The sequence below is a fragment of the Lethenteron reissneri genome, chromosome 48, assembly GCF_015708825.2.
Source record: "Lethenteron reissneri isolate LAM-NWPU_2019-01 chromosome 48, ASM1570882v1, whole genome shotgun sequence".
NCBI lineage: Eukaryota > Metazoa > Chordata > Hyperoartia > Petromyzontiformes > Petromyzontidae > Lethenteron > Lethenteron reissneri.
This window is the reverse complement of record NC_083826.1, coordinates 5838273-5861479: the sequence shown is the minus strand read 5'-3', so window position 1 is coordinate 5861479 and position 23207 is coordinate 5838273. Positions and strand designations below refer to the sequence as shown.

Sequence of the window (23207 nt, the reverse complement as noted above, 5' to 3'; positions counted from 1 at the left end):
GTGAGAATTATTTTATTATGTTTTGTTTTTATTATTTTATTACTTCCCTTCTACGTGACTTTACCGAAAGAACCAAGACGATGAATCGGCAGCATTTGTTTAGTGAACCGGACTCGACCGGTTGAGACGCGGGAGGTGGAAATCGCTCCAGAGTTTTCTCGCTTTAAAACATAATTTGGGAAAGCCGACGCGGGGCTGGTGAACTAACACACATTTTTTTTATTTTCACAACTCGACTACTGCTTTTACAGTAGCGGTAGTTGAGTTAAGAGGGGGTGAAAGCGGCGATCGGATGGGTCGCGTGGGTGGGTGGCTGTTGGAGTTGGGTAGAGAGGGAGGAGGAGGTGGTGGGAGGAGGGAGGGATGGAGAGAAGACGGGGGGTGGTGGGGGGAGCGGTGAGGATTGTCAGGAATGCGAGCGGCGGGCAGCGCGCTGGACTTTTAAGGAAAGTGGTTCTCACAGCTGCAGTTCAGCATCGCACGGACGCGCGCACACGCACGCGCGCTCACTCCGCGACTGGACGACGGGACCCGATCGCAAGCCCCCTTTTCTCCTCGCCATTCCTCTCGGTGAGAAACGGTCTACGTCAAGCTCCTCGCGAAGCGCACGAAACGTCCCGTTGGTTTGTTCGCTGCTGTTGTTCTTGTTGTTGTTGTTCTTGTTAACGTTCAACCTGAGGACCGGCTTTCGAACGGGGACGGGGGCGGGGTGGGGGGGGGGCGTTTGGCTACGTACGTTGAACTTCTTTCGCACCGTACTTATGCCAACCGGTGCCAACTGGTGCTGATCGGAGGTGTTTCAATGCCCGCGCCATTGGGACGAAAGCGCGAATTAATGTTCGAAACGTTGTTCAGCGACCCGCGCTAAATTATTGCGTTGTTGTATACGGTGAGGTTGGTTTTTTTTGTGTGTACGTTGCTCTCGCTTGGTGAACGTCAACTGAATGCTATTAATAGATCCGCTGGCCCGCGTCGCGCGGCGTCCGAGGGTGGAGAATGCGAGAAGTGTGGCCGAGCGAGAAAAAGTTTGGCCGGTTTTTTTTCTCTCCACCGAAAATAATCAAGTGTGTCTGGGATTATGCGACGAAAACCAGAGAGTGAGACCAGGCCCCCAGGCAGCTAGGAGGAGTGGGAGACTATCGGCGTAAGGCACTACCACTACAAATACAAGATACGCCTGTCCCCACGGTAGCAACAACAATGGTAATCCTGTATGATTGTACCCAATATTCCTATAATCCTACGGAACATGTTTGGGGCAAAGTGAGGCGAAGATGGATAATGGCTCGGTGCCAATTTATTTTTTTCTTTTTCTCCCGGAACAGCATTCCACACTATTCCGGGTGGAATTAAACGCAGAGTCGAGCGAGGCAGCCCCCACCGTCCCCCCCCCCCCCCCCCCCCCCGATGAAATGAAGTTTTAGCAGAATCGGAGTCTTTATTTCGACTGGAGGAAATCCGATGAGCTATGAAGCTCTTTTCTTCACAGGGGTCAGAAACTTCGCTCGCAGCGCTTAAAACAAACGTGGCCTCGCACCCCTTACCTGTTTCCAAGACACCAACGCCCCCTCCATCCTTTGCACTTAACATACAGAACACCAAGTGCGTCTTACAATCGGGAGAACGCGGCGTAAATTGGAACAGCCCGTTCGTTGCCAGTGATCGCAGGCCGTGTAAGCGCGGCCGTGTCGAGCGCCCGCGGAGTCAACGAGTCTGCGCGTGCTGCTAGCGGTGTAATGTTTCAACGTGGGGGTTGCGGTGGTCGAGTGATCTAGCGGTGAGAGCGTGACTGCGCTACAGAACCCGGCGACCCGAGTTCGAGTCCCGTTCGCGGACCATCACCGGTGACGATTGTCCGGACCGGTCCTGGGCCTCTTCGCCTCGGTCGACTCGGCCTCAAATGCACGACCTGGTGTCGCGGTGTGTGGTTAAACATCGCCACTGGGGAGACAAAAGCGGCCCGGGCGTGGTGCTGGCCACCCCACCCCGCCGTGTGCCGTGCCGGCTTTCAGAGGTGCTACTCGCCACCGGCACTCGCCTCAACAGTTTGTTGCGGGCTACACGGGGGAGCTTTGCGTAATGTTTCGCGTTCCGCAAAGTAGCGCTTTCATAGTTGCTCACGAAGCCTTGCTGGCTCGGACCTTTGCCCGACTGTTGAACGGACTGGCCATGATGAAACGGAGTGAACGTGAAAGTTAACCCCCCCCCCCCCCCCCCCGGGTAGAAGGCGCAGCCCCTGCAACTGCTTGCTCACGCCACTGCTGGCGGAAGGGCCTCCGCTTGAGGACGCTCTCGAGAGCTGTTACTCCACAGGGTGTTTTTGGCCTACTCTTCCACGCCGGTCGGTACGCCTCGGAAGAGTTGGCAAGCACCACTCACACTCTATCTTACAACATACCGAGTTAACACTTAATGTCTAACAGCGCCTTGGTCTGGTTCTGTGAGCCTAAGCTGTTGACAATGAACCTCGCGAATTTTTGGCCTACTCTTCCACAATGGCCGTAAACCGCACCGGACCCCACTATGTCTTGCTACCGCTATCAACTCACGTGCAAGTGTATAATTGTGGCGAAGCGCCTTGCATTGAGGCGCTTTATAAATCTCGGCACGACCACAATGGGACCCACCAAAACGCGACCAGCCCATAGACTCGCCGTCCGTAGTAGGTGTCAAACCTCTTGACCCTGCTGGGTGAACAGAGGGCGGGGGCAGTGCGGCGGGGGTGGGTGGGGGGGGTGGCACTTAATAAACTTGCCACCGTTGTTTCCAGCTGCCGCGCCGGGAGATCGGAACGATCCGGCGACCTCCGCCGACCGTTACTTTCACGGCCGGCGCCATCGTCGGCGTTATTTTTAGCGACGCGCTCGTTGCTGTGCGGGGTCGTCGTCCACCTGCTCGCTCGTCCACACGAGTTCTCGTCGTCTCGACGGGTCCGTCGGTTTCATGCGGCTTGAGTGGTAAACTCGCGGGGGTTAACTCGAAGGGGTTAGGGTGCAGCAGGGTGCAGCGGTTAGTTCTAGATTTGAAGCTTTCGTGACTGCAAGGATTCATATTCTTAGGTTTTTTCGGTAAAGTCACGTAGGTAAAAAATAAAAATTAATAAAAGTTAAATAAAATAAAAATCACGACGTTTCGGAGGCAACACAAGCTTCCGTCTTCAGGTGGAACCGTCACAGCCACGACAGCTGTATCAAGTAAATGTCGGGCTGTGACGGTTCCACCTGAAGACGGAAGCTTGTGTTGCCTCCGAAACGTCGTGATTTTTATTTTATTTTACTTTTATTAATTTTAATTTTTTACCTACGTGACTTTACCGAAAAAACCTAAGAATATGCAGCGGTTAGTTCTGAGCGGTTAGCATGCACTGGCTAGCGCGGCGCGCTACGTAGCCCGGCCACACCCGGGTTTGATTCCTGGCAGTGGCTAATACCGGTGGCGAGTGACATCTGTGAACTGATGCTGGCAAGGGAAAGAGGGGGGAAGAGGAGACCCTTATCCAGCAGTGGATGGATCATGGCTCATGATGATGACAGGTGGTGGCTTCTTTCACCCAGCAGTGGGTCGTCAATGGACCCTAAATTAGTATGATTATTATTATTTTTCCAGAAGTTTGGGGCAACAAAAAAGAACCCAGATAATTGACCGCACCAAAAATATAGTCGTGAATGACATTCGGTGAAGCGTTAAGACAAACAAGAGTTGATATTGTGAACGTGCCAACTTTAACCCTGCGTGTTAAATATTCAGGACGTACACTATGGGAACCTCATTTGCCAGTAAAAATATGATAATTGGTTCTTTACCCTTCTATCTGGCAACAAAACTGACACCTTTTTACAAGGAGTCATGTTTGCATAGACCGCAATACCTGCAGTCATAATACAAACAAAAGAACATAACTCTGATAATGTGCACTGTCCTTGAAGTTGATTGGTCCACACCCGAGACAGCTTTCCTTAGAGCCTAGTCTCATATGGGTTGGACCAGATGACGCCAAAAGGCGCACAACTCAAAGACAATGCACCATCAGAGTATGAGAGCTCGGGGCAAGCATCTACACTATGGGAACCTCATTTGCCAGTAAAAATATGATAATTGGTTCTTTACCCTTCTATCTGGCAACAAAACTGACACCTTTTTACAAGGAGTCATGTTTGCATAGACCGCAATACCTGCAGTCATAATACAAACAAAAGAACATAACTCTCAACTTCAAGGACAGTGCACATTATCAGAGTTATGTTCTTTTGTTTGTATTATGACTGCAGGTATTGCGGTCTATGCAAACATGACTCCTTGTAAAAAGGTGTCAGTTTTGTTGCCAGATAGAAGGGTAAAGAACCAATTATCATATTCAGGACGTGTCAGTATTTTGAGGGGTGGTGGCGTTAACGATTTAACGATGTTTGCCGCTCAGTGTCAGGGTTGACGCGACATCGTGTTGATCACAGGGACCCACCTTAAAGAGCCTGCACATTGCTTGAGCCTCTGCTAAGCAAATGCATGATCATTCACAGCCTCTCTTGGTCAGTCCCACTGCCGACTGATAATACACACGCCTTGTGTCGATCCACTGCTGGATGACAAGGCCTCCCCACGGCGTGTCTGTCACGGGGGGGGGGGGGGGTTGTTCGACCATACTTCACCACGCTGGTCATATAGTGTGGATCGGTGAGCAGGCGGGGAGGTTTCCGTGACCGGTTTTGGACATCACTCGCCGGCTGATGTTAACCGTGGCTGGGAATCGAACTCGGGTCGCCAGGTTTATGGTGGAGAGCGATAATTACTGCGTGACCGCTGATTTCCCAATAAGGTCAATTGTCGTGCAGTAAGCATTTACTTTGTAGTTAATGATTGCGTGCAAGTCTTTAGACGTTGCGGCCACAAGTTTGTGAACAGGAAAACTCCTGTTGTGAACGCGTGCACTAATTATATACGCTTACAGGGTGATCCATTCATTAACACCGTGTGTGCGCGTGTGTGTGCGTGATGTCGTAGGGTAGCGGTTAGCTCTACGCTGCGCTACGAACCAGGCGACCCGCGGATGACGATTATCTGAACCGGTCCCGGGCCTCCCCTAGGTCGACTTGGCCTCAAATGAGCACCTGGTGCGATGTGTGAACATCGCCGCTAGGGGAGACAAAGGCGGCCCCGGGCGTGATGGTTGGCCCACCCCACCCCCTCGTGTGCCGTGCCGGCCTTCATAGGTGCTCGATAACAGCACTTGTCCCGACAGTCTGCTAAGGCTATACGGGGCATCTTTGTTTGTGTGTGATGTCTTGGTAACATGGAACGTTGGCTCAACGTTGGCCCAATGGTTCCGACCACAGGACAACGTTGGGGGAGGGGTGTAAGAAAACAGAGGGCGAATCATTTTGGGGAGTAACTCGGGTGCTCTGATTTCCACCCTCCCACGTGTTTCATGATAATAATAATAATAACAGCAAAGATAAACTCATCATCTCTTGACATGAAAAAAAACCAATGTAGAAGCAGAACCCTCCTGAACAAAGTTAACCGACTGCACGCGCAGAGATGCAAACGTGCGACGATTATGAACCACGACTGGCATGAGACCTGTACCAGGATGTATAATGAATCCGCGATAGAATGAACGATACATTATGTCCGTGCGGAAGGATGACGATCAAGCATTCAAGGGCGGCCTGATATCGTGATTTTTTTTATCATCTCTTTCGATCCAGAAATCACGGTGCGATCCACACATCATCGGTTTCCATCCAGAAATCTAGAAATCACGTGACCGGCAATCACTTTTTTTTTAATAAAAAAGTCTGCTCAAAATATCACAGCTTGATCCATGCTATAACACATGCACACGGTATTCTAAATATGTGTGGTCGAGCATGGATAAAGCATTGCTGTGATATTTTGAATACATCTGCCGATGTGTTGGAGTATAGATCTAGCATAGATCAAGCTTTGTGTCCTTAAAAATCGGTCGATTCCCGTTCCAGTATTCTTTACATGGGCAAAGCCGTGACCAAATACTTCATATATGGGCCTAAAGCATTGACATAATTAAATCCTTTATATTAAGTTCACTTTCTTGCGCGCTTACGACTGTGCAAGTCTTTCGGTCGTTTTTTAACCCACTTCCCGTGATCCAATCGAGCTGACATTTTGCACACAGACTCGTTGTGCGTGACAATTTATTTTCGTGAAATTTTTTCCCCAAAATTTTATGAAAAAAATCAATTATATTTAATTACCAATTGCTTAATGGTGGCAGGCAATCATCTGACCCATAGGTGGCAGCCATCTCAAGCCAGAGGACGAGAGGACTCTAGCCGCCACGCATATAAAGGATTTATAGTGAAAAACTTTGTTTTTACGGGTTAATTTTTCTATCATTCATTCTGTGGCAGATTAAATTTTACCCTGTTACAGCTCACTCCGATGAGAATTGAGAAGCAACAATTTCGACCGACGATGTCATCACAATCCTCCACCCCCCCCCCCCCCCCCCGCTGGCTGCCACCGCACGAACAGTGGCCGCCACGCGAGGCCCGCACCGACCCAGTCGCACGCCGCGTTCGTGTAACTTTGGTGACCGTGCCGCGAGCATCCAGACTCGTCGTGGGGTGTATCCCAGGAGGTCAGCTGTTGGCATCAAGTCCGCGCCGCGACGAAGTGCCGGCTGGGATCGTAACGTCGCGGACGCCTTCATCCGGCAGTGGATTGATTACGGCTCATGATGACGACGATGAGTGGCAAGTGTAGTGAGATTGAGGAGGTTTAGTAGTAGGTTTTTTACCCTTTAAACTGGTACAAAACTGACACCTTTATACAAGGCATCATGTTTGCAATAACCGCAACACAAGCAGTCAAAATGCAAACAAAAAGAAACAATTCCGATAATGGTAATGATATGCACTGTCCTACCATTATCAGAGTTGTTTCTTTTTGTTTGCATTTTGACTGCTTGTGTTGCGGTTATTGCAAACATGATGCCTTGTATAAAGGTGTCAGTTTTGTACCAGTTTAAAGGGTAAAAAACCTACTACTATATTTTGCCACTGGTAAAGGAGGTCTCATGGTGTAAATATTGAGGAGGTTTTTACGCAGATTTTAGGAGCGATTCCATTTGTGTGTGTGCGCTAACGATCCCGTTTTATCATCATCATCAGTAGTCATGCTCAGTCCACTGCTGGATGAAGGCCTCCACGAGCCACCTACATCGGCATTGGTGTGGCATGTGTAAACAGCCGGCGAATTGTCTAGGGACAAGCTTCCAGGTATGTTTAATCATCGGCAACTCGGGTCAATCCACTGCTGGATGAGAGCCCCTCCCCAAGACGTCGCCGTTCACATGCCTTGACGATGTGTAAGCACTTTGTCCGGGGGACGATGATGCCATGTGTGTAATAAAGGAGCCTCTTATATCGGTTGGCTGTGTGCAAGAGAGTATTGGGTAAATCTGATCTATCTTTATAGAGCACCGTCACTCAAGGGGCTTGACGCGGCTTGCGGAACGGTGACAGAATGGAATGATTTCGATGGCAGGGGGCACTGCAAGCACTGAGGATTGAGTGACAGCGATTGAGGAGGAGGGGAGGGTCGTTTAGGGATCACGAAACGGTAGGGGAGACACGGAAAGCAGCGGAGGGAATAGGAAAAGATTGGGCAATGGAGAAACGGGTGAGCTTTACATTTTGTCGTGGTATTGTTGGTGGATTTTAGGAGGTCTGGCTCGAAATGGAATCGTTTGGCGAATGTGTCTGCCGTGTGGCACGGAGGACAGCCGCCGAGTCGGCACCGCTGGGGTCATCGGTTCAAATCCGGGTTTCAACCACCCACAAAGAATATGGTTCTCTGGCCTCGAATAGTAATTATAATTTACTTAGTGCGGCTGCGGTCGTCCAGAACGGACCGTACAACGACGCAATGCCCCGATCCACAAATACGAAAGAGACGTCGCAGCGCCGATACGCTCCGCTTGCTCCTGACGCGGTTGCCTGTGCTTGTGACCACCTGAATGTGCAATTTAAGTCTACATCGGCAGCCGTACCAAAGGAAAAGTTTGACTTGTTTACCAAGGAAAGCCACGTTAAGTCTCGTGAATAGCTTTTTTTCAGGAGGGTCCTGCATCTACATTAGATGTTCATGTTCAGATGTTTTCAGCGGATTAATTACACTGGTCAACAAAAAAAAAATTCTGGCCTGGACTTTTGCAGCTGTTTTAGACTAATTTCAGGGTGCTGATTCCAAATCTGATCTCAGATTTGCTCTATCACATCTCATTTTTATGCTATCGGCATACCCCATTTTCATTGATTTTACCCGAAATTAACTCTGTCACTTATGATTGCAAGTTGTTGCGAGTCAGTGACTGCTTTAGTGTTAAAATATGGTGCTGTATTTTTAGGATAGTGTGCTTATAATATCATTTTATGTAGATATCCACATTTATTTAATATTTTTCTTCTGCAGTTTTTATTGAAAATGCGATATTTGATATCTCAAAAACCTGATGAGATAGACAAAAACTGATACCAGATTTTAAAACCGTTGGAATACCTTATGCCAGAAAAAGTGTGTTGCCCAGTGTAATGAGTTTGTTATTATGCAAGCGGGAGGAAACCGGAGCACCCAAAGACAACCCACGCCTTGCGCAAGGGGGAAACGCTCGATCCCCAAACTGACAGAAACAGATGGCGATGAGTCCCCTTGCTGGACCGCCTTCTCGTGGTAAGCCGGGGTACAGCACCTCCTGGAAGCCGACGGAGGGAAGGGAATTTCACACCGCATCTGTGTGTGATGCACCAACCCTGGCTGCTACTGCTGCTGCTTCCACAGTGCTGGATTATCGGCAGCCCACATGCAACAGCGTAGCCACCACCACCGCCTCCGCCTGGCTCGCAAGTTCATGGTCTCAGCCCGGTCACCGATCATGGCAAGATTATTCAGCAGTCTGAGAATGTAAAAAAATATATATACATATGTGTAGGTACATTGAACCTCTTTTGCAACTTAAGTAGCCGACCGTGCCAATCGGAGGTGCGGGAATATATATTTGATGAGAATGTGATCAATCTTCTTGGTTCTGTCGGTAAAAAAATAAACATAATAAAATAAAATAATATAATAAAATATTTCTCACTATTTTTTTATTTTTATTTTATTACTTCCCTTCTACGTGACTTTACCGAAAGAACCAAGAAGATGAATCCCTGCAGTCACGAAAGCTTTAAATCGAAATGTGACCAATATATCTCTGCTCTAGGGCACATGGGTCAGAGTGCAGATGCCCCCTGACTGTGCGGGTGAGAGGTTGCCCCACGTGATCTCAGACGTAGTTCTGTGATGTCTCCGTCCCGTTGGGTCATTGTCCCTACCAGTGGCGGCTCCTGCAAAATCTCTCAGGGGGGGCAAATGTCTGGATGATTGATAAGGATAAGGTCCACCCATGCAATGGATAAATTAACAGCTTAAGCATGTAAAGGCAACTTCACTTCTTTAATATTAATGAAAAATAAAGTGACTCTTACAATACATCTTGTTTGTTTCTATACTCACCATTAATACAATCCACTCAAGTTTCTTTTATTAAAGATTCCACTAGGTGGCGACAAATTATATTGTTGGATGAAACGTGCTTACGTATGATGACGTAAGCACGTTAGTGCATGCCCTCCCGTAAGCCATAGAGAATGCATTGCAGCGCCCCCCGTTCGAAAAAAAACATCTTTGAATGTAAGTCTATGGGGCCACTCGGGGCGATTCTCAGCCGGAGTGAAATCGCCCAAAAAGAGGCGGTACTCCACAGAACGTGACATGACGCTGATTGGACTATATCCAGAGGCACAGTGACGGCTAGCGTGACTCTGTGGTTGAATGACATTGGTGGTGCGTCGCCTAATCGCCCTAATGAAGAAACCGCCCCTGGTCCCGACACAGGCTCGTGCACTGCTCACTGCACGCATCTCGTGACGTCGCCGCGACAGCGCGATGGGAATAACGGGGGGGGGGGGGGAGGGTGGTGGGGGCACAATTTCCCTGACATTTAAAATCAGACTACCGTTTATTATTTTTGTTGGAGGAATCTGACGAGCCGCAAATCTCTTTTTCACAGATGTCCAGTTGGGGCACGTGGTCAGAACGTCTCCACGACAAACAATAACACAAACGCGTTTATAGAAGTGCGAAGTGTAGCAAAGTTAAACAAATCGCAAAAGAAATGCGACCGTATGACAGAACCAAGGATGCCACCATATTCTTTCCCTTCCCCGCCACAAGTATTTGATTCTTTGCCAGCGCACTATTTTTGCGTGCTCCATTCAGAGTAAAAAAATAAATAAAAAGGACCCAATAGAATAAAATGGACGGTTGTGAAATAAATAATTGTAACATATAAATAATAAAGAACCTAAATGTCGCGTTCACAATGGTCGAACACAGTACTTCGGCCGCTGTGTGGGCGGACGTGTGTGTGTACGTGCGTTGTCACGCGTGTGTGTATGTGTACACGCGTGTGTGTACACGGGCATGGTGCTGGCCACCCACCCCCTCGCGTGCCTTTCCGGCCTCCATAGGTGCTACTCGCTAACAGCACTTGCCCCAACAGTCTGTGCGGGCTACACGGGGCATCTTTGTCTTTTGCTCGTGCATGCACGCGGCGTGTGCGTGCTCTGTGAATGGTTCAATTGTAAAGACGCGCACGGACTGATCTCAGCCGTCCGTCTGCTGACCTCTGACTTTACGCTATATGTCACCCACAACTACGTGGTCCTTCGTCTGTGGGTCTCCACGTTAAGTCTGTGGGTCTCTGTGTAAGTCTGCAATTTTACATGTTAAAATTTGGCTCTATTTGAATCAATCGATCCATACGTGACTGTGGGTCTCTGTATAAATCTAGTTTTGGTTTTATATGCAAATCTACGAGTCTATATGCGAATCTACAATTCTCTATGTTAAGCTATGTGTCTCTGTATGAATCAATGGGTCCTTATGTGACTATGTGGGTCTCTGTATAACTCTGCGTATGGGTCTATATGCAAATCCGTGGGTCTCTATGCGAGCCTGTGGTTCTCTGTGGCAGTCTAGGGCTCCGTGAATACATGGGTCTCTCCACGTCTATGGGTCTGGCAATGTGAGTCTGTGGGCCTCGCAGGATTGATCTGGGGCAGAGGTCGCAATCGGGTACCCGATACCCGTACCCTACCCGATACCCGGCTACCCATACCCGGCCGGATACGGGTAGCCGGGTAGCCGTTTGCGACCCTGGTGCGGCCGGGTACGGATACGGGTAGGCCGTGAGTCACTGGTACGGGTCAGGGTAAGGAATCAAACCCCGTTTGCGACCTCTGATCTGGGGCCTTGGTGCATCCAGGACAGGTTTGGGTATCGCTCGCTCGCCACTTGGGTTCGCCGGGTTCACAGCGCGGTGCGCTGACCGCCGTGCCTCCGCTCCGTGATGCACGAGGCACGAAACTCCCCCCCCCACCGGAGTCAACAGTGGGTTCCTTTGTTCAGACACGGTGCCAAATGGGTTGGCGGCGCGTTCAACCGAGAAATGGGTCTTGTTCTTAAAACTGAATAATTTTTTTTTAACTGGAATTTTTATTTTACCAGGTAAGGCCCCGCTGGGCTATGTAGCTCTTTTCGGAAGTGACCTGGGCATGTAGTGGCTTATCACGTGGACATTTATAGCAGCCAAACACTCAAAATACACGTTGATTCTAAATGCGGAGGGAAAAACCGGGAGGACCCGGAGAAAAACCCACGCGACCACGGGCAGAGACATGCAAACTGCAAACATACAGCGCGCGTCGGGGCCACGATCGAACCGATGACCTCCTGCAAACCAGGCGAGGTAGTCAAAATCTTCGCCACTGGAGGAGGGAAGCAGAGGTAGGAGGGGGAGGCGGAGAAGGAGGCAAGAAAAAAAAACACCGTTCGTGTGATTTCACATTTTGTCTCCTGGGCGGAAACCGCCGCCGCCGCCGTTCGTAGCGTGCGAGTTGAGGAATGCGCCACGGCCTCGGCGTCTGGGTGGCGCGGCTCGGCGAGAGGCCCACGCGGTTGGCCGCCGGGTGGCGCCGGCGGTGGCGTGGGGGGGACGAGACGATGCGGGGGGGGGGGGGTGGTGCCGTTCTGTAAAAACGACAACAACGCAAAACAACACGGCTGTGAATTTGTCTGTTTCGCCCCGTTCGATCCCGAAGGGTGGAGCTTTCTCGATGAGTTGTCGAGCACAGATCTCCGTGGCGTGGGGCAGACGAACTATTTATTTATATAGTTAGTTATTTATTAATTTGGGCAGTTCTTTTATTATTTATTTATCTGACCAGGTATAAGGCCCACCTGAGCTGCATGGCTCTTTTTCGCAAGCGACCAGACTATCTCGCAAACGACCGCCCCGTGAAGTGGCTTCTCGCGTGCACGGAAAGATGCCGAGAACCGTGAGCGTTGTCGCGGAGAATGTGAGGAACAAACGAAATAAGCAGATCACACAATCCCCCCCTTCCCCCCCGCATACATTTCACATCCGTGTCTCTGCATAACCTTGACAGCTTCCCATCAACCACACAGCCTCCTGTGAGCGGCATAGTTCCGGCGGTATTTGTTCAATACAAGTACAACTCTGGGCCTGGTTTCGACATTCAGTGCTTCATCAGCAGGGTCGAGCCTGCTTTTGAACCATCTGAACTTCCAGACGTTATAGGCAAGGGGCCCTCTCTGTAAGATGTGGGCCCCGGGTCGACATCGTTCAGCAACGTGGTCGTCGACGCGGACAATTACGCCAACAGATGGGATGGTTACCATATTCTTAGGTTTTTTCGGTAAAGTCACGTAGGTAAAAAATATTAAATAATAAAATAAATTAAAATAAAAATCACGACGTTTCGGAGGCAACACAAGCCTCCGTATTCAGGTGGAACCGTCACAGCACGATAGCTGTATCTTACTTACTTGATACAGCAGTCGTGCTGTGATGGTTCCACCTGAAGACGGAGGCTTGTGTTGCCTCCGAAACGTCGTGATTTTTTTATTTTATTTTCCTTTTATTAATTTTAATTTTTTACCTACGTGACTTTATCGAAAAAAACCTAAGAATATGAATCCTTGCAGTCACGAAAGCTTCAAATCTAGAATTAAGGGATGGTTAACGGTCGCAGGATGGCGAGACACGGTGGCGACTTGGGGATGCCTTCATCCAGCAGTGGATCGATCAGAGCTGATGATGATGGCGATGACGACGACGATGGTGATGTGCTATTATAGGTCGAAAGTGTTAAAAACAAGAATTGATCATCGCGATGCTGAATCGTGACACTTGGTTCGCTTGGAGAGCGGCGGGGGGGGTGAATAGTTCCTAATGCCAAGGCAGGTAGGTGAGCGTTACAGGTAGGAGGGCTGATGGACGTGCAATGGGACAGGTGTGTTTGGACAGGTGTGTTCGGTGAAGGCATGCAACACAGGGGTGTGTCCAGTGTAGGTGTGTCAATGAATGTGAAGGGCCAGGTGTGTTGGTGTGGGTGTCTAAGGTGGGTGTGGTCGTGGAGGTGTGTGTTAGTAAAAGTGTGTGCGAGAGGTGTGTGTGAATGAAAGTGTGTAAGACAGTTGTGTAAATGAAAGTGTAAGACGCGTGTTAGTGTAGATGTCTAACACAGGTGTGTCAGTGTAGATGTCTAACACAGGTGTGTAACTGAAGGTGTAAGACTTGTGTTTTAGTAAAGGTAAGCCAGGTGTGTTAGTGAAGATGTATCAAGGTGTTTGATCAAGGTGGGGAAGCTCCGTTAGCGAGCACCTGTACAGGTATCGGTGGGGTTGGTGTCTTGTGTTCGAGTGTGTGCACGTGCGTGTGCGTGTGTGTCATTATCTGAACCAGTCCTGGGCCTCCCCTCGGTTGATTCAATCTCAGATGAGTATCCCGTGAAATGTGTAAACCTCGTCATGCTGACCACCCAACACCTCGTGTGCCGTGCCGGCCTTCACAGGTGCTGCTAACTATAAAAGCACTTGCCCCAAGAATCTGTTAAGGATATACGGGCAATCTTTGTCTTTGTGTGTGAGAGTTCAAAAAGTTCACTGAAGAGGTGACCGGCTGGCTCGGAGCCAAGGGACACCGCTTAGAGTCTGGCTTCGAATCCAGGTTTCAGCCACTAACCGTGATGTTAATTCTCTCAACCCAGTTACCAATGTCTCACAACAGAGAGTCATAGACTCGCACAGAGAGGCACAAACTCGCATACAAACCTCTTAGACTTAGACGGAAACCACGTGCGATTCAACCGGTGGTTCTCATTTGCAGTGAGTTGATGGACCTCAGCCCCGTCGCGAGCGGCGACTGGCACAAAAAAAAATCCATCGCGTTAAAATTGATTCTGCAGCTTTACATTCGGGTAAACCATCGCTACCGTGAGACTTGGAAATCTCAGTTTGATCTTCATGCGGTGAATCTGGCGGTGCTGGTGGGAAGTGCCCCCCCCCACCCACCCACCCACCCCCCTGCTGTGTTGACCCTGGATCACTTAACGGGACCTCGGAGGTAACTCCGTGATGTCCACTTCTACGCGCCGTTCTCTAACACGAAAAGGGTTAACATCACACGACTCCGCGGGTAGAGTTCCCAAAGTAATCTCATGACAACGCGAGGATAACAAAAATAAATAAAAATAATGGGGAAAAGTAGGGTGAGTTGTGTTTGTAACATTGGTCGACGACCAAATACTGTGACCAGATTGTGCACTTGGAATGCACGCGTGTAAATACACAAGAAAGACAAAGTTCCCCCGTGTAGCCTAAACAGGCTGTTGGGGCAAGTGCCGTTAGCGAGCAACCTACGAAGGCCGGCACGGCACACGTGGGTGTGGGTGGCCGGCATCAGGCTCGACTGCCTTTGTCTTCCCAGTGGTGACGTTTTTACACACAGCACCAGGTACTCATTGAAGGCTGAGTCGACTTAGGGGAGGCCCAGGACCGGTTCGGATAATCGTCACTGGTGTTGGCCGGGAGCGGGAATCGAACTCGGGTGGCCGGGTTCGTAGCGCAGCGCGCTCACCGCTCCACCACCGCTCCCCCACTTGTATGTGTAAAATACAAAGACAAAGATCCACTGTATAGCCTTAACAGACTGTTGGGGCAAGTGCTGTTAGCGAGCATCTGTGAAGGCCGGCACGGCACACGAGGGGGTGGGTGGCCAGCACCACGCCCGGCCACCTTTGTCTCCCCAGTGGCGATGTTTACACACCGCACCAGTTACTCATTTGAGGCTGAGTCGACCTAATGTGTAAATACACACACACACACGCACACACACCGCGCACACATGTGCAGCGCTTAATCGTTTTATATCGGGGCAGTGAGTCAGTAGTGTGCGTGCGCGCGCGTAAATAGACTGTAAGAGAGATCCCAAGTTTGATTGTAGCTAACAAACTCTTTCCCAAATCTTGCAACTCATTTTCTGGAAGGTTCCGCTTTGGGGAGGGGGGGGGGGAGGATATTATGGCAGAAGTCGTTTTATTAATTCATTGTCGCTGTGAGCAAATACTTCTCGTTCAAAATTCTAATTCTAGCCTCGTGTTGTTTTTTTGTTGGTGTCTGTTTTAAGATGTTACATTATTTTGACGTTATTCTTTTGGGTGGTGGGGCGGGTGCTGGGGGTATAGGAAATGACTTTCTTTTAGTTTCATCGGTGGGTGCACGGCCTGCTACGACATACGGTTAGGGCTCGCCGCTGCCGTTGGTGGCGACGAATGCGCATCGCGAAAAAGGGAAAAGTCTGCGCGACGCGGCACTGAGAGCTGCTCCGTTTGAAATGAACCGCGCGAGACGGAAACCGAGGAACGACGCGGACTCGAGAACACACACGGGTCAACGGCATCATTCACGCACCGTTAAGATGAGTAAAAGCAACAACAACAATAATCTTCTTGGTTCTTTCGGTAAAGTCACGTAGAAGGGAAGTAATAAAAAACATATTTTATTACGTTTTATTTTTATTATTTTATTACTTCCCTTCTACGTGACTTTACCGAAAGAACCAAGAAGATGAATTCCCTGCAGTCACGAAAGCTTTAAATCGAAACAACAATAATAATGACGAAAACTCAACGCGTTCATCAGTGACACTGTGACCATAAAATGAAATATATGATCCCAAAAAAAATGTCATGTCCGACGTTTCGGGCAATGGGCCCTTCTTCTCAGAGCACATACCTCTGTGGCCTCTCTGCGTGCCATGTGCAAGGGCGATTGCCCAGCATGCCGCCGATGACGTACAGAAGCGACCTGGCCACAAGTGATAGCGCAACGAAGTGGCTTATCACGTGCAAATTGATAGCGGCAGCCGAATATTCTGGGCGCGTGCTTCTAAATGTGGAGGGGAAAAAACCAGAGGACCCGGAGACAAATCCACGCGTCCACGGTGTAGTGGTTCGTGCACCGCGCTACGAAACCCCCCCGTGGCACGAGTTCGACTCCCGCTCAATGTAAACACGAATGACGATTATTTGAACCGGTGCTGGGCCTCCTCGAGGTTGACTCGGCCTCAAATGAGTACCTGGTGCGGTGTGTAAACATCGCCACTGGGGAGACAGGTAGTCGGGCGTGGTGCTGGCAACCCACCCCCTCGTGTGCCGTGCCAGCCTTCATAGGTGCAAGCTAGCAACACGCTAACAGCACCTGCCCCAATAGTCTGTGTCGGCTACACGGGGGATCTTTGCTTTTGTCTTGGCTGATTGACCCTGGATGATGATGATGGTGATGATGAGGAATCATTTTAAAAGAAGCGCACTGCGTTACGAACCCAGCGGACTGAGTTCAATGTCCACGTAGTCATTACGATGACTAGCCTACATTGAGTTCTCAGCGTAAATAACACAACACTCATATGGCCAGACTCGAGTTCCACTAAGACTTTTAGGCTCATAGAGCCAGACTAAAGCTCCTGCAGGATTCACGGTGTTATGTGTGAATATCTAAGGCTCATAGAGTCAGACTAAAGCTCCTGCAGGATTTACGGTGTTAAGTGTGAATATCTAAGGCTCATAGAGCCAGACTAAAGCTCCTACAGGATTCACAGTGTTAAGTGTGATTATCTAAGGCTCATAGAGCCAGACTAAAGCTCCTGCAGGATTCACGGTGTTAAGTGTGAATATCTAAGGCTCATAGAGCCAGACTAAAGATCCTGCAGGATTCACGGTGTTAAGTGTGAATATCTAAGGCTCATAGACTCAGACTAAAGCTCCTGTAGGATTCACAGTGTTATGTGTGAAAATCTAAGGCTCATAGAGCCAGACTAAAGCTCCTACAGGATTCACGGTGTTAAGTGTGAATATCTAAGGCTCATAGAGCCAGACTAAAGCTCCTGCAGGATTCACAGTGTTAAGTGTGAATATCTAAGGCTCATAGAGCCAGACTAAAGCTCCTGCAGGATTCACTGTGTTAAGTGTGAATATCTAAGGCTCAGAGCCAGACTAAAGCTCCTGCAGGATTCCCGGTGTTAAGTGTGAATATCTAAGGCTCATAGAGCCAGATTAAAGCTCCTACAGGATTCACGTTGTTAAGTGTGAATATCTAAGGCTCATAGAGCCAGACTAAAGCTCCTACAGGATTCACGGTGTTAAGTGTGAATATCTAAGGCTCATAGAGCCAGACTAAAGCTCCTGCAGGATTCACAGTGTTATGTGTGAATATCTAAGGCTCATAGAGCCAGACTAAAGCTCCTACAGGATTCACGGTGTTGTGTGAATATCTAAGGCTCATAGAGCCAGACTAAAGCTCCTGCAGGATTCACAGTGTTAAGTGTGAATATCTAAGGCTCATAGAGCCAGACTAAAGCTCCTGCAGGATTCACGATGTTAAGTGTGAATATCTAAGGCTCATAGAGCCAGACTAAAGCTCCTACAGGATTCACGGTGTTAAGTGTGAATATCTAAGGCTCATAGAGCCAGACTAAAGCTCCTGCAGGATTCACGGTGTTAAGTGTGAATATCTAAGGCTCATAGAGCCAGACTAAAGCTCCTGCAGGATTCACGATGTTAAGTGTGAATATCTAAGGCTCATAGAGCCAGACTAAAGCTTCTACAGGATTCACGGTGTTAAATGTGAATATCTAAGGCTCATAGAGCCAGACTAAAGCTCCTGCAGGATTCACGGTGTTAAGTGTGAATATCTAAGGCTCATAGAGCCAGACTAAAGCTCCTGCAGGATTCACGGTGTTAAGTGTGAATATCTAAGGCTCATAGAGCCAGACTAAAGCTCCTGCAGGAGTCACGGTGTTAAGTGTGAATATCTAAGGCTCATAGAACCAGACTAAAGCTCCTGCAGCATTCACGGTGTTAAGTGTGAATATCTAAGGCTCATAGAGCCAGACTAAAGCTCCTGCAGGAGTCACGGTGTTAAGTGTGAATATCTAAGGCTCATAGAGTCAGACTAAAGCTCATGTTGGATTCACAGGTGTTAAGTGTGAATATCTAAGGCTCATAAGAGGCAGACTAAGGGGTCCCTTGAGATTCGCAGCGTTCAGATTTAATGTCTATGGAAGTCTCATGGCGCCAAACCAAGTCTCCTGCACAATTGAGAGTTCAGTGTAAGCGATGTTTAATTACTGTTCTTTCTTTAGCTTATTTACCCTGGTGCCTTTTTGCTCGTCTTCCCTTGAGGAAAACTCTGGAAGCCCCTCGCTTAACATTTGCTCTCACCACTGTGCCCCCCCCCCCACACTCCTTCCACTCCTCTCCCTTGAATAAACAAACCTCAGTCACTTTTCAGGGCCCTTAATGTATTAATATTCGATTTTAGTTTTTTTATAATTACCAGGTAAGGACCCACTGAACTATGTTACTCACAACGACGTGGGCTTATTATCCTCATCATCATCATCAACACGTGGAAATGTATAGCAGCCAAATGTTCTGAACGCATGATGTCGATTCTAAATGTGGAGGGGAAAACCGGAGGAGCCAGAGAAAAATCCACGCGACCACGTGGAGAGACACGCAGACATCCAAATATACAGCAGGCGTCAGGGTCGGGATCGATCCCACGACCTCCTGCACACCAGGCGAGGTAGTTAACATCTCCTAGCCACCGTGATGATGGTGAGAGAGAGAGTGACACGCAAACTCCAAATATACAGCAAGCGTCAGGGTCTGGATCGAGGTTGAACACTCAACCTCCTGCATATCAGGCGAGGTAGTTAACATCTCCTAGCCACCGTGATGATGATGAGAGAGAGAGAGTGACACGCAAACTCCAAATATACAGCAGGCGTCAGTCAGGGTCTGGATCGAGGTTGAACACTCAACCTCCTGCATACCAGGCGAGGTAGGTAACATCTCCTAGCCACCGTGATGATGATGAGAGAGAGAGTGACACGCAAACTCCAAATATACAGCAGGCGTCAGTCAGGGTCTGGATCGAGGTTGAACACTCAACCTCCTGCATACCAGGCGAGGTAGGTAACATCTCCTAGCCACCGTGATGATGATGAGAGAGAGAGACACGCAAACTCCAAATATACAGCAGGCGTCAGGGTCTGGATCGGGGTTGAACCCTCAACCTCCTGCATACCAGGCGAGGTAGGTAACATCTACTAGTGCCTATAGCTCTCACGCTGCCATGGCGAGCGGTGTGACGGACAGCGTAGCACTCGATACGATCTCCTGGTGCAGCGGATAGAGGCAACAGTGGCGAGTTTATTAAATCCCCCTCCCCCCCCACGTTTCCCACGTGTCGCCCTCCATCCACCCGGCAGTGTCCATAGCTTCACCACCACCACCAGCAGCAGCACGGACGGTTAGTCGATCATCAGGTCACGTGTGGCAGGGTCCAGTGTGGTTGTATGGTCATTGTGGAAGAGTAGGCCAAAAATGTAGTCGGGTTCAGTTTCAACAGCTGTGGCTCACTGGTACCAGACCAAGGCAACTGTGTGTTCATATTGGTGCTTTCGAGTTAATATCTGAGGCTCGTAGAGCCAGGCCGAGATTCCATTTAGGATTCTTTGTGTTTAGTCTGACCTATTCTTTGGGTCTTTCGGTAAAGTCGCGTAGATAGGTTCAAAGAAAATAACAAAATAACAAAATAACTACGACGTTTCGATCGCAACACAAGCCGTCATCAGGAAATGGGGGTGTTCTTTTCTTTGAACCTATCTACGTGACTTTACCGAACTACCCAAAGAATATGAATTCCTGCAGTCACGAAAGCTTTAAGTCAAGATTTAGTCTGACCGTTATGTTTATGCCTCCACTAGGGGGAGGGGAGGGGGTGGTGGGGGGAGGGGGGTGGTGGGGGGGGGCATCTGCCAGCAGCGGCGGGGGTCAACCAGTTTCGGGGCTGCGCCCTTAGCGTCTGGCGCGAGGGTGTTTACAACGGGCAGCGGTGGTGGGCAGGGGAATTACTCCTCTTCCTATTCGTGGATCTTACGTGGCCCACGCCGCACCTAGCGCCCTCCGTCTCCGGCGATCACTGCCCCCCCCACCCCCACCGCCCCACGTCCCCACCTCCTCCCCCGGACCGACGGTAGCGGCAGCGCCAGCGGGGCCCCAAGCAACTTTGGCCGAATGTATTTTTAGCTGGACCCACGGAGGCATTCCAGAGCCATGCGGTCGGTCAGCTGAAATACACCACCCGCCGGCACTCACGCACGCGACCACGAACGGGCCCCCCTCTGCGCCGACGACAAGGACAACGGTGGCAGTGGCGGTGGCAGCAGCAGCTCCCTGGACCGCCGGCGGTGCCCCATCGTTGCTGATCGTCGGGTATGTTGTCATAAGGGGGTTAACTGCGTCCGCGAGGAGATCTTTTTGAGGACAAGTTGGGGCTTGGCTAGAGAGGAGCTGTGTCGACCTGGTCGGCGGGGGAGCAAGGTTGTCTTGAAGGTTCGTCTCGTCCGACTTTGCAGGGCGGGTGTCGGACGATTAGAGTCTGCGTTTATTTTTTGCTGGGATTGTTTGCCGTTGTAAAACTCGCTGTGGCTCGGCAGAAGATTTGTACTTTTTTGTGCGTGTTTCGGCCGCGATGGCCTCGTCTAAAACGGTTGCGCGGTTTATTTTTGGACGGAATCGCTCGCCGCTCGACCTCGCCCGTCTTGTTTCCGTTTCTCGCCGCTCGGCGGGACGAGATTCGCAATTTTATTCTCTCGACGAACCTCTCGCGAGGAGGTTTGAAACGTCGGGCACTCGCTACGGATCGCCTGTCAGAAGAGGTCGAGAGGTTTGGTTGGTGCAGTGGCCTGTCGTAATTGAACATTTGTCCCACTTACGTTCACTTATTAGCAGATTCTGTCAAAATGTTTCGGCAGAATCTCGCTCGGCAGTCATTTGTTGGAGTTTTAAATCCTTGCAGTCTCTTGTCACAGGTTTTGTGTTGGGTTTTAGCCCACTTTTGGGTCTCGGTTTCAAAAATTAACCTTCAATTGAAGATTAAACAAATTACTTGAAAGTTAATTTTTTGTTTACAGCTAACTTGAAATGTGAGTTTAAATCATTAACCTGGGAACCCTCACGTCTGTGCTGTGGAAGTGCCCACAAGTGCAGGACACAGGGAGGAGGAGACATGGGAGATGCGGGTGGGGGGAGACGGAAGGGGAGATGCGATGGAGTGAGATGTGAGGACGGTGGATGCGACTGTTGGAGAGAGGATATCCAAACAGCCGACCCACCCCATGCAATAGTGGTGGCTTCTGGCTTAGAAGATGTGCGAGTCTATGGGCCATGTAAGAGTAACTGAATCTACAAGTTTCTCTAAGTCTATGCGCCATGTAAGAGTATCTGAATCTACAAGTGTCTCTGTAAGTCTATGGGCCATCTAAGAGTATCTGAATCTACAAGTCTCTCTGTAAGTCTATGGGCCATGTAAGAGTATCTGAATCTACAAGTGTCTCTGTAAGTCTATGGGCCATGTAAGAGTATCTGAATCTACAAGTTTCTCTGTAAGTCTATGGGCCATGTAAGAGTATCTGAATCTACAAGTTTCTCTGTAAGTCTATAGGCCATGTAAGAGTATCTGAATCTACAAGTCTCTCTGTAAGTCTATGGGCCATGTAAGAGTATCTGAATCTACAAGTTTCTCTGTAAGTCTATGGGCCATGTAAGAGTATCTGAATCTACAAGTCTCTCTAAGTCTATGGGCCATGTAAAAGTATCTGAGTTTGAGTCTATGCAAGCTGATGGATTTCTAAGGATAGGGAGGTACGACGAGGGATGAGACGTGGCATGGAATAGAAGCTCATAGAGGGAGAACTGAGCATGGAGATAGAACAACTTGTGTGTTTAGTTTGTTGTCCTTCCCCCCCGCCCGCACGTGCGATTAGCGCAGGTGGCTACATACGGTGCGAAAGAAGTTCAACATACGTACAGCAGCTAACCGCATACAAGAGTGGGACGTGGTGGCGAGATGTTAACTACCTTGCCTGGTATACAGGCGGTCGCGGGTTCGATCCCAACCCTGACGCCGGCTGTATATTTGGAGTTTTACGTAGCCGACCGCACTAATCGGCGATGCCGTGTCCTTTGTGTGTCCGTTGCGTGTCCCAGTGTCCGTTTCCGCGTGCGTCCACCGTCCGTGCCGGCGCGTTCTCGCGGGAATCTCGTCGCTGGCAAGACGGACGACCGAGACGAACATCTCTCCAAGCCCTGACGCCGTCGCCACCGTCGTCGCCACCGCCACGTCTCTCTGAGTCGGGAATTTTGTGGACGCAACCATGACGGAAGTTGCACACAAGGCAGAGGTGACCCCCCCCCAACACCCCCCCGCCCCCACGCCTCCCCAACACCCACCCACGCTTGCCGTTCGTTTCGTCAACGAAATTACACGAGCGACGAAAACGTCGACGAAGCGTTTTTTCTTTTTTTTTTCCTTCCCCCGAGTCAACGATATCCGAGTGCGGATGAAATTAATCGATGGCTTCGTCTGCCGCCAAGCCCGCCAGAGACGGTGGCCCAGGATCAAAGCAAATTGCCGCTTGGCACAGCATCTGCAGTGGCTTTCCTCGTGTCCTGTCGTTTCGATTTATTTATTTGAACCCTCCACCCCCACCACCACCTCCGCCTCCAACCAGCCAGCGACAGTGCCAATCATCAAAGCTCAAGTTGTCACAGGTGGGCACACGGTGCCATTCGAATCGTTTTTTTAAATCCTTTATATTAAGTTCACTTGCTTGCTTGCTTGCGCGCTTACGACCGTGCAAATCTTTCGGTCGTTTTTTAACCCACTTCCTGCGATCCAATCGAGCT

The 23207-nt window shown here is 49.6% G+C and overlaps 2 protein-coding genes across 7 annotated transcripts in view; both read left to right on the top strand.

The window, feature by feature from the left end:
* PRDM12 (PR/SET domain 12) overlaps positions 1-23207 on the top strand; it is a 144166-nt gene that overhangs the window by 57845 nt on the left and 63114 nt on the right. The window lies entirely within an intron of this gene.
* NEXN (nexilin F-actin binding protein) overlaps positions 455-23207 on the top strand; it is a 42904-nt gene continuing 20151 nt past the window's right edge. For 2 of the 6 annotated variants that reach the window (XM_061571641.1, XM_061571636.1), the window contains exons 1-2: positions 20580-20732; positions 22509-22702. In XM_061571641.1, the coding sequence (XP_061427625.1) occupies positions 22676-22702 (27 nt within the window). In that variant the 5' untranslated portion in view covers positions 20580-20732; positions 22509-22675. The other 4 variants (XM_061571637.1, XM_061571640.1, XM_061571642.1 and 1 more) reach the window with 4 other exon arrangements.